Source organism: Muscardinus avellanarius (genome assembly GCF_963383645.1).
Source record: "Muscardinus avellanarius genome assembly, chromosome: 13".
NCBI classification, from domain to species: domain Eukaryota; kingdom Metazoa; phylum Chordata; class Mammalia; order Rodentia; family Gliridae; genus Muscardinus; species Muscardinus avellanarius.
Window position 1 is genome coordinate 86262939 of NC_137799.1, and position 11781 is coordinate 86274719.

At 45.9% G+C, this 11781-nt stretch overlaps 1 protein-coding gene across 2 annotated transcripts in view; it reads right to left on the reverse strand.

Annotated features, from left to right (window-relative positions):
- Positions 1-10484, reverse strand: part of PSAT1 (phosphoserine aminotransferase 1) — a gene marked incomplete at both ends in the record, with an annotated part of 30189 nt that extends 19705 nt beyond the window's left edge. For both annotated transcript variants that reach the window (XM_080709340.1, XM_080709339.1), the window contains 5 exons: positions 1628-1800; positions 2715-2920; positions 4669-4738; positions 6932-6992; positions 10425-10484. In XM_080709340.1, coding sequence (XP_080565466.1) covers positions 1628-1800; positions 2715-2920; positions 4669-4738; positions 6932-6992; positions 10425-10484 — 570 coding nt within the window. The remainder of the gene's footprint in view (positions 1-1627; positions 1801-2714; positions 2921-4668; positions 4739-6931; positions 6993-10424) is intronic.
- Positions 10485-11781: the final 1297 nt, after the last annotated feature.

Genomic DNA, 11781 nt, shown 5'->3' on the forward strand with positions numbered 1-11781 from the left:
CCTTTGCAACCCAGTGAGACTCTGTCTCAAAATAAAGAATAAAGATAGGGCTGGGGGTATAGCTTGGAGGGAGAATGCCCCTGGGTACCCTGCCCAGGACTGAAAATAAATAAATAAATGTAAAAAAAAAAAATAGGGTTTGGGGTGTAACTCAAAGGTTGAATGCCCCTGGGTTCAATCCCCAGTACCATAAACATAAATAAACAAACAAATAAATAATAAAAACAAATAAATAATAAAAATAAAGGTACTTCAAAAAATTTGTCATTTAAGATACAGAAATCAGGTATGATGGCACATGTTTGTAATCCCAGTGACTCAGGGGGCTAAGGCAGGAGGATTCCATTTCAAAGCCAGCCTCAGTAACTTAGCTAGACTCTATCTCAGAATAAAAAGGGCTAGGGACATAGCTAAGTGGGAGAGCACCTTTAGGCTCAATCCACAATATCAGTGAAAAATAAACAAATTTGGGGCCGGGATGTAGCTCAGTGGCAAAGCGCCTGCTTTTCAGGTGTGGCGCTCTGGGTTCGATCCCTGGTTCCAAAAAAAAAAAAAAAAAAAAAAAGAACCCCTTAAAAAAAAAATAAGCTAAGAACAAACAAACAAACAAATTTTAAGGTTGAATGCCCCTGGGTTCCATCCCCAGACCCGCAAAAAATAAATAAATAAATAAATATTTTTAAAAAGAAAGAAAGAAAATACTCTAGAATGCTCTCCCTTCTCACCCTATGGAACCTATAAGCCCAGTGTGGAGGGGCTGATTTACAGCTGAGATGCTGGGACTGCTAGTGCCTGGTATAATATAAAGCAGATGGCATGGAGGGAAATGCACCAAAGGCCATGTGCGCTTGTGTCTGTATCACTCTGAGTCTTAATATGATGTATCTGACAATGATGTATCTACACCACCCCAATAAAAGTATAAAAAAGCAGCAGACTCTAAGCCAATTCTGATATATCCATATAAAGAAATACTGTTCTACCTTTAATCAGTTCTGACATGCGTGGACCCTAAAGACCTCCTCCTAAGTGAAGAAAGCCAGTCACAAAGGACAAACACAGCATGCCTCCGCTTCTGGGAGGTCTCTACATAGTCAAGCCGATGGACAGAAAGGAGAGGAGCAGTTTTCCAAAAGTCCCCAACACCCACTCTCAAAGGCAGGTTAGCTCTTCACGAACACGAGGGCTGTCGTATACAGCAATCACTGCCCCAGGTCTGGGAAGGTCAGGACTTAACACTCAGACAGCTGGTAGCAATAAACCAGGTGGCCAGCTCAAAGGATCTGCACCGGCCCAAGACTCCCAAGGCCCTTCCTGTTCTCATATATACCAAAATACTCCTGAAAGCCGGGCATGGTGGAGCACACTTGTAATCCCAGCATTCGGGAGGCTGAGACCGGAGGATCGCGGTTCGCGGACAGCCTCAGCTACTTAGTGAGGCCCTCTGCAACTCAGTGAGACCCGGTTTCAAAATAAAGAATAAAAAATGGGCAGGGGTGTAGCTTGGAGGTCAAATGCCCCTGGGTTCCATCCCCAGACCCGCAAAAAAAAAAAAAAAAAAAAAAAAAACTCCTGAAGAAACCGAGGCATGGGGCTCCCCCCAGCCACCCAGCCTCTCACAATCTACCTTGGAAACATCCACTGGCTTGGAGAGGAAGTTTGAGGACATGTCACAAACCAGGACTGCTCCCTTGACGTCAGGAATAAAATCGAACTCCACTCCGTGCACCGTCTCATTTGCACAAAAATACACATAGGAGGCGTCTGGGTTGAGGTTCCAGGTGGCTGGATCAGGAATCTCTATCGGAGAGGACAAGTGTGAGACTCCACCCTTTAACCCTCCTTTTTCTTTCTTCCTAAGTAGATGGGTGTTGACCAGGAGATACACAGAGCGTACAGTCCCCCTGCAGGGAAAGACACTCTAAAGCATTCACCAATGAAAGCACCTGAACGGTTTCCATTATCACCAGTTTCCACCGACACCCCAAAAGGATAACGGTTCGCACCTTCTCGGTATATTGAGCACAAATAACCTCCAAAGTGCCATGGGGGTAGGGAGTGGACATTCTCTCTCTTGTCACCCAGCATCTACCTATCCTGTGTCCACTGAGTCCAGGAGCTTTTTTCAGGGACTTCAGTTCTCAGGCTCTCGGCCCTTGGGGCTCTGATGGTTGAGGCTGTTACTGGGAATGCTTTGGAAAAGCACGGAAGCTCGGGGCAATATAAGGTCAGCAGCAGCTGCAACCATCTTCCCAAAAAGGGGGATAGCTCTTCCTGACCGTGGGGCTACCAAGGGGGAACGGAGCAGACACCAGGACCTGGAGGCATTGCTGGGACCCCGTCAAGCCACACCCAAAACCATACCCATCCTAGGTTTTTCAGCTAAATAAGCCTAGGGCTATTTCCTCACCCCACACACCACTGTTTAGAAGTGGTACTAGGCTTTGAGCCCAGGGGCATCCTACCTTACACCCTCAGCCCTATTCTATTCTTTTATTTGGCTGGCCTTGAACCTATCATCCTCTTGTCTCAGCTTCCCAAGTACAAAGAGTACCAAGTACAGGTTGCACCACCACTCCTTCCTACCTCCACCCAGTCTAAAAGGTATCAACCTAACTACTAATAGGGAAGGAGGGTTAAAAACTGCAGATCTGCACAGGCAGGGGTGACCCCCAGGCAGCGTGTCACTGTCCAGCTCAGCCCCCAGAACTTACTTGTGTAACTCCCAAGTTTAGGGTGGACGATATTCACCGTCCCAAATTTCTTGGCTTCCTCTGCAGCCTTAGCTGACCAAGCTCCAGTCACCACATAGTCAGCACATCTTCCAGCCTTCAGCCCAATAAGGTTTAAGGGGACAGCACTGAACTGGCCAGTCCCACCTCCTTGCACAAAAAGTACCTTGTAGTTGTCAGGAACGGATCTGGGCAAAAGCACAGGGGAAGGTAAATACACAGGGTCAATCAAAGATGGAGAATGAGTCCGGGCAGGCATGGTGGTGCATGCCTGAGACAGGAGGATCACAAGTTCAAGGCCAGCCCTCAGTAGCAAGACCTTCAGTCTTAGTGAGACTTTGTTTAAAAATAAAAATTAAGAAAGGGCTGGAGGTATCGCTTGGATGTAGAATAACCATGAATTCAATCTACAGTTTTTGTTTTTGTTTTTTTGTGGGTCTTGGGATGGAACCCAGAGATATTCGACCTCCGAGCTACACACCCTGCCCTATTTTTTATTCTTTATTTTGAAACAGGGTCTCACTAAGTAGCTGAGGCTGTCCGCAAACTAAGATCCTCCAGTCTCAGCCTCCTGAATGCTGGGATTAAAATCATGAGCCACTATACCCAGCCCCAGTTATTATTAAAAAACGAAAAAGCAAATTTTGTTAATGCCGTGATGCAAGAATCAACCTAAAATGTTAATGATTATCTCTGACTAGTGAGGTTATAAATGACCCCCCTTTAATGTGCAAGGTGCAGCTAGTTTCTGCCATGAATGTGCATTTATTTTCATAAGCAGCAAAAAAAGTTGTTTTCAGAATTACCATATATACTTATATGCATGTGACTATATTTGGTACTAGAGTTTGAACCCAGAGGAATTCTACCTGAGCTACATACAGCCCTTTTTTATTTTGAAACAGGGTCTCACTAAAGTGCTGTGGCTGGTCTCAAACTTACAAGCCTCCTGCCTCAGCCTCCCTGGGATTAAAGGCATGAACCATCACGTCTAAGAACTAAGCTAAGAACTCTTAAATTTTCCCAAAATCCTATTAGAAATAGTTTCTGTAGACATTATGAGTCAGTAAACCTGGGTGAACTTTAATTTTTTTTCCCCCTCTGTGGCACTGTAGGTTGAACCAGGTGCATTCTACCTCTGAGCTACATTCCCAGCCCTATTTTTTTTTTTTTTTTTAAATTTTGAAACAAGTTCTCACCAGGCTGATAAAAGTCTTACCTTGAACCTGCAATCCTCCCGTCTCAGCCTACCTAGAGCTGGGTTTAGGATTACAAGCGGGCCACCTCGCCTGCCATCACACCCCGGTGATCCTTGAATTTTTTAAATATCCACCCCAACCAGGCAGGTAACTAACAGGCAGTAGGAGACCCATACCTTAAAAATCACTGAACTAGCTGGGGGTGGTGGCCCATGCTTGTAATCCCTGCACTTGGGAGACAGAGACAGGAGGATGGCGCAGGTTCGAAGTCAGCCTCACTGGCTTAGGAGGCCCTGTTTCCAAATAAAAATATAAAATAGGTCTGGGAGTATAGCCCGGAGGTAGAAGGGTTCCATCCCCAGTACCACCAAAAAAAAAGAATCACTGAACTAGACTACAGTTTAATTATCCTGGCACAAGTGACCACTTCTTTATCACTTAAGTTCCTTTTCAAGCAAATTTCACTGGCATAGATAGTACTGAAAATCCTTTCCAAGATCTGATGATTTCACATCTTTGAAAATACCATATCAAATGAAAATAAAAACACACAAATGCAGGTTAGGAGACAGATCAAAAGCGTCATGCGCTAATGGTGAAATTTGGGAGGAGCTTAAAAAGATTAGTGTTAATTATAAAATATTCTGACAACCAACAGAATAGAAAAAACACAGCAGACAGCCAGGTTTATGGAGTGCCAAATTAAATTAACATATTTTGGTCTTTTTAAAACTTACAACAATTCCCGCACAAGGTTCTCTGTGTTGTTAATAATCTTGGCAAAATCTGATGACCTGTGACTCATTTCTGTAGAAATAAAGACACATGACAAAAACAGTCTCAGTTTAAAAGCAAATGAACAGAAACGTCTACAAAATGAACGCAGAGGTAAGAAAGGGACAGCAAAGTTTCTCTGCATTCAAATTTTGGGACCATGTTTGCTCAGTGGTAGGGGACATCCACTGACTTTCAAATTATGAACATTTTAGCTTCATAGTCCCTGCAGAATGATTTTTCAAGTATCACATTCAATGAACAAGCCACATATTAACTCATCATTCGGCTCTCATTAGACTCTGCATGTCATTTCTTTCTCAAAAACAGGAATTCAGAGCCAGGTGTGGTTGGAACTTGGAAGGCTGAGACAGGAGGTTCAAGACCGGTCTCAGCAATTTAGTGAGGCCCTCAACAATTTAGAGAGAACCTGTTTCAAAATAAAAAGTAAAAGCCAGGCGTGATTTCGCACGCTTGTAAACCCAGCGTACAGGAGGCTGAGACAGAAGGATTGAACAAGTTTACACCCAGCCTCAGCCACTGAGTGAGGTTCTCACCAACTTAGTGAGACCCTGTTTCCAAGTAAAGTATAAAATAGGTCTGGGAGTATAGCTCGGAGGTAGAAAAACTCCTGGGTTCCACCCTCAGTACCACAAAAATAATAAATAAATAAATAAATAAAATAGAAAGGGGGTATAGCTCAATGGGTCAAATGTCCCTGGGTTCAATCCCCAGTACCACACATATACACACCAAAAAAACAAGAATCCAGCCAAGCATGGTGGCACATACCTGTAATCTCAGTATTTGGGAGGCTGAAAAAGGAGAATCGTAGGGTCAAAGCCAGTCTCAGCCACTTAGTGAGACTCTGAGCAACCTAGCAAGACCCTGTTTCAAAATAAAACAAAGTTAGCCGGGCGTGGTGGCGCACGCTTGTAATCCCCGCACTTGGGAGGCGGAGACAGGAGGATCAAGCAGGTTCAAAGTCAGCCTTGCTGGCTTAAGAGACCCTGTTTCCAAATTTTAAAAAATATAAAAATAGGTCTGGGAGTGTAGCCCGGAGGTAGAAGGGTTTCCAGGAACCTCAGTACCACCAAATAATAATAATAATAATAATAATAATAATAATAATAATATAAAATAAAGCTAGGGGTGTAGCTCAGAGGTTAAAAAAAAAAAAATCCTGGTTCAATCCTCAGTATCACCAAAAAACAAAACAAAACAACAACAAAAACCAAAACACACAGGAATACATGTGCAGTGTCTGTCTTTGGGGAGATAGCACAAAACTCCTGACTAAGATCTCACTTCACAGAAACCTAAGTACATGTCCTAAACCTACAGGAATGAAAAGTTAACACAAACAAGCAATTCGTTTAACCCTATGGTCTCTGCATACCACACAGCATTTGGAACTTAAAAAAAAAAAAATTAAATAAAAGAAAGCAAGTTTTGCTTTTGGAGGGTATAAACCAAGTAAGGTCTGTGGATTCTCCCCGAGAGAAGAAAGCCATCACATTATCTTTTCTGCTTATCACTGAAGCCAATATAGGTTGTTTATGGGGAAAAAAAAATAAATTTTAGAACTCAGTAGTCCCCTTCCCCAAAAATACAGGGGAGAGAAACAATGATATTATTAATGCATAAGATCTTCAGAAAAGGTTTGTACACTTCTAAACTTTAATAGGTCTGTGTTTTTAAGTATAATAAAAACTGTCAAGCCAGGTGTGGTGGCATAGGCTTGAGAGAGGAGGATCACAGGTTGGATAACAGCCTAAGCAAGTAGTGAGACTCTCATCAACCTAGCAAGATCCTGTTTCCAAATAAAAATAAAATAGCACCGGGGGTGTAGCTCAGAGGTAGAATGACTTTGGGTTCAACCCCCAGTGCCACAAAAATGAATAAACAGATAAATAATAAAAACTGCATATTGAATGTGAAGCAATATTATAAGTTTAGTGGCACTCTTAGGCAAATATATAGTATCTTTCCAATACGGTTCCTGTGATTAGCAAAAACCAATTATAAAATGGTAAGCTGAGATGTCTATACCTCTCGCTAGCATTTGTGCTCTGTTTGAAATTGTTTCTAACATGAGACCCAAGTTACTAAGGTATAAAATGTATCTACAGAAGCCTAAGGAAGACCCTGTAGAAATTCTATGTTCTCTGCATTTAAGTTCCCCTTGAAACATGGACATTCACAAAACCCAAAAGTAAATCTTACCAAGAACACTAATGCCAACTCCTCTGTAGTCTAATAATTCTTTCTGTACCTCTAACAATACCTAGAAAAAATAAAAGAAAGTAAGGTGATTTCCATATACTATGCTGTGTTCCCTCTGTGCACACACACAGCTGGGGAGGGGAAGGGAGAGTCCACATGCAGGCTGCCAGGGTCCCAGGTTTCTGTCCCCACCACAGCCAAACCCCTGACAGTCTCCCTTCCCACAGGAGCCTCACTGGTGCAACTTACACACAAGTCCAGAATGAAATTATACAACCTGATTGGCACTAATAAGCTTTTCCCAAAGGTATCGAAACTTTTTTTCTATTTTGGATACTAGGGATTTAACCCAGGGGCATTCTACCTCCAAGCTACTCTCCAGCCCTTTTTATTTTTTATTTTGAAACAGGGTCTCACTAAGTTGCTGAGAACCTCAATAAATTGCTGAAGCTGGCCATGAACCTCCAATCCTCCTGTTTTAGCCTCCCTAGTACTAGGATTACGGGCGTGCACAACCAATCCCAGCTCCAAAGGCATAAAAGAAAAAGAATTCCCTAGACATTCCCTAGAAAATGTCCTCTCCACAAATCTCATCCACCATTCTCTTAAAGCTAAAGTACAGAAGGCATAGTGATTTTAGTTCCGAAAACAACCGCCAAAAAATTTTTTTCTATTAGACCAAAGTTATACAGCTAAGTCAATTTTCCAATCTTTTTTGGTGTAAGGTTCTATTTTAGGGCAGGCAAGGTAGGCAGGAAGAAGAAAGGACCTGTTATGAATTAAGGTTCATCCCAAGGGCTGGCCGTACTCAGAAAAGGCCCCGGGTTTACCTGGGGGAAGGAGGTGTCATTATAGGACGCTAAAACAAGACTGGCAAACGTGGATAGTTGTGGAGTCTCAGGGATGGGTAGCTGGAGTCTTTATATTATTCTCTCTACTTTTGTGAGTGGAGGATTTTCAGAGTAAAACATAAAGAGGAAAAGAAAAGATCTAAGGACAGAACAGAAAGTAAGTGCAGCAGACCTTCTGCAGAATCCAAACGAGCATGAGCCACGTGCTCAGCTCAACCTAAGTGTTTATACTGCATTTCCTGCCAGGTACAATGTCATAATACTTGAAAGGCTGAGACAGAAGCATCAAAGATTCAAAGCCAGCCTCAGAAACTTGGCAAAACCTATTTCGAAATATTTTTTTAAATAATACAATAAAAAGGACTGGGGGTAAGGCTCAGAAAAAGAAGGCCACTAGGTTAAACCTCTAGTACCAAAAAAAAAAAAAAAAACCCTCTTATTTCTCTTATCATTACAGATAGTTTTAAGACTTCTAGCCAGAAAGCACATCCCTTTAATCCAGTGGGATCTTCTCCAAATTGCAGAACACAATCCCTTTTGTGGGTCATAACTCATTAATGTAATGAAATAGAATAAACTAGAACAAAATAGAATACAAAAACAGTGTATGTCACAAGTAATTATGCTAAATACTATTTGACCTTTATTTTATTTTTATTTATTTATTTATTTATTTATTTTTTGCGGGTCTGGGGATGGAACCCAGGGGCATTCAACCTCCAGGCGGCACCTCCTGCCCTTTATTTTGAAACCAGGTCTCACTGAGTTGCAGAGGGCCTCACTAAGTAGCCGAGGCTGGCCTTGAACCGGGATCCTCTGGTCTCAGCCCCCCAAATGCTGGGATTACAAGCGTGCGCCGCCACGTCCGACTTGACCTTTATTTTCATTATAATTATATGCATGTATTTTACTATTTTCTAAAACACATATACAAAGTACGTGCAACTAAACTATAAAATGTATTTGTTATTGTAGGCAAAAAGTCAAAGAGTTGGAAATTTCTCTCCAATTCAACTAAATCAAGACACCTAGAGGGTGGGTGTGATGGCGCATGCTTGTAATCCCAGCTTTCCGAGGCTGAGACAGGATTTCAGTTTGCAGACAGCTGCTTAGTGAGGCCCTTTGCAACTCAGTGAGACCCTGTTTAAAAAATAAAGAATAAAAAAAAAAAATAGGGCTGGGGTGTAGCTCGGAAATAGAATGCTCCTGGGCTCCATCCAAATACCTAAAAAAAAAAAAAAAAAAAAAAAACTCATAGTCCAGCTGGGAGGCTGAGCCAGGAGGATCGCAGGCTCCAGGCCAGCCTCAGCTACTTTTAATAAGGCCCTCCGCAACAGAGATTCTGTTTCAAAATAAGGAATAAAAAATAGGACTGGAGGTGTAGCTCAGAGGTAGAATGCCCCTAGGTTCAATCCCCCCCCCCCTAAAAAAAGCTGCCTTTCAGTTACAGGACAACAGGAGAACAAATAAGCATATTATAGATGCCAACGGCCCTTATAATCAATTTCCTAAAAAAATTACTGTGAACTTGGGAGACTCCAAAAACAGGCTAGGAGGGAGGGAGAATACAGGAACAGTTTCCACAGTTCTAGCAGTTCTAAAATGAACTGTAATAACCGAGGGGGTAAAAAAAAAAAAGTAGCTCTGTTCTCTGCTACTGCGAGCGCTGCCCCTAAATTAGCAAGATGACCTTTCCCCTCTCGCACTGTAAGATTCTCTGTTCTGCCTCCACACAGAGGCGGCTCTGTCCCGGAGAGATCTCTACTCTGCTCAACAAAGGATGATAAAATACTTGGCTGTGCCCCCACGCTGCTACAACGATCAGATAACAGCGCCGGACAGCTCGTCAATGGCTCAGGGCTCACCAGAAAGTCGCCCTCCCCACCTGGTGGGGCTGGGGCTGGGAGGGCGGGGAGCGAGGTCCTCCAGCCTCCGCTCGCTCGCGGGGCTGCGGCCGGGACGAGCATCTCGTCTTTCCGTTGGTCCCAGGACAAAGTGGCTAGAACTGGACTACGCCGACTAGAGTTAGAACACTACTAGAGTTAGAAGCCCACTAGAGTTAGAACACTCGGATGCCTTGAGAGGACAGGTGGTTAGAAAAGGCACCGAGGGGAAAGGATTTAGGGTGGGATCCATTCCACAGAGGGCTGGGAGGGAGAAGCGACACCGGGGGCTTTCAATTTTATTTTCTGACCGGCAGGTTCCCAAGCGAAGGTTGAATCAAGCACCGTGGGGGTGGGGACACCAGCGGGCTTTTAGTTTGCAATCCCCTTCGATTAGCGAGATCCACTGCGGTACGCAACGCTAACACCTATCACTCCCGTTTATCATTCACTCACGTTACGTGCACGCGTCTCCTCCGCTCAGAGGATCGCAGCAGAGCCGAGATCAAAGCCGGTTCTTCTCCGCCGCCCCCTTTCCCACCCGCTCCAGCCGGGCAGGGGGAAGGCCGAGCCCCGGGGCGTGCAGGTGCGCGGCTTCCCGGCCCGCGGCATTCCTCCCGCCCCCGGCTGGCAGGAGCTCGCGCGCCCGGCGTGCAAGAGGGTGCAAAGCGGCTGCGGGCTCCGCGCGGAAAGCCGGATCGGGCGCCCAGGGCAGGGATGCAAACCAACCCTCGCACCCACCGGCTTGGCGGGACCTACCGAGCGCGGCAGTTTAGCGGGCCCGGGCCCGAAGTTGACCACTTGCTTGGGGGCGTCCATGATGCAGCGGCAGCGCCCGCAGCGAGAGCGAGAGCACCGACCGCGTGGACACCGCGTCCCTCAGCAGCCGCGGCGCGAGTCCGCCGCCCAGCCAACCCGCTGCCTTCCTCCAGCGCCCCGCCGGCGCCCATTGGCCCGCCGTGCAGGCCCGCGCTGATTGGTTCTCACCCCGAACCTCGCGTCCCCATTGGTCGCGCTCCGGAGCCCAGGCTACGAGCCATTGCTCCTCCTAGCGTCTAGCTCTCCCACCCCCCTCCTTGGTCACTGCAAGGCGCCGGGGAGATTGCACCAGCCGCCGCCGGGGCCAGCTCCCTCCCGCGGGTCGCGCGTGCGGGAAGGGCTGCCCGCGCCCCGCTGCGTTCGCACCTCTGAGCCCTTCCCCCCCATCGGGCGGATTCCTGGGACCGAGATACCGAACAAATCTGTGGCCCCCCCATCCACCCACCTCCCCTCCAGCAGCCCCTGGGCCGGGCTCGGATGCTTTTGTTCCAGAACCAGCAGTCATTAAATTACCAAACTTTTCCAAGCACCGTCACGAGCGCCATAAACGCCAATAGAGAGCACCCAATAACCGACGAGCATGGTGAAGAGTGGGCGGGGGTGAGCGCCGGAGATTCTTCGTGCGCGTGTTTGGACCCCCAGTTGTGTTTGGTCAGTCAAGGAGGCTGGGAGCCTACGTTCACCCTCACCCCACCCGGCCCAGGCAGGTCCTTTAAAGTTGCTGATGCTCCATTTCTGGGGAAAGGACGAGGTGGAATCGAGCTATATTCTCGGGTTGCGCCAGCGCCGAGGGGCTGTGAGTTCCGAAACGCGAGGAGACACCCGGGGAATGCGATCCCTGGGGAGCCGCAGCCCCAGCCCTGGGAGGTGGCCCCGAGCCACGCCAGGCACCAGGCCAGGGCCGCTTGAACTTTTCCACAGAAACGCACTCACGTGGAGTTCTGCAGCAGAGAGGCCCCCTTCCCTGCAAGAAAGATGTCCCTTTGAAGTCTGGGATTTCATCATTTTTAATGTAAATTTTGCATTCTAGTTCATAATTTAACCTAGTTTCTTATTTGTATCTTATGATTATCATCATTGTGTGCGTGTGGTACTGAGAGTTACACCCAGTGGCATTCTGCCTCTAAGCTACATTCTCAGCCCTTTTCATTTTGGGGTATTTATTTATTTATTTATTTATTTATTTATTTTGTGGTACTGGGGGTGGAACCCAGAGGCTTTCTACCTCCGGGCTATACTCCCAGACCTATTTTTGGAAACAGGGTCTCACTAAGTTACTGAGAGCCTCACTAAGTAG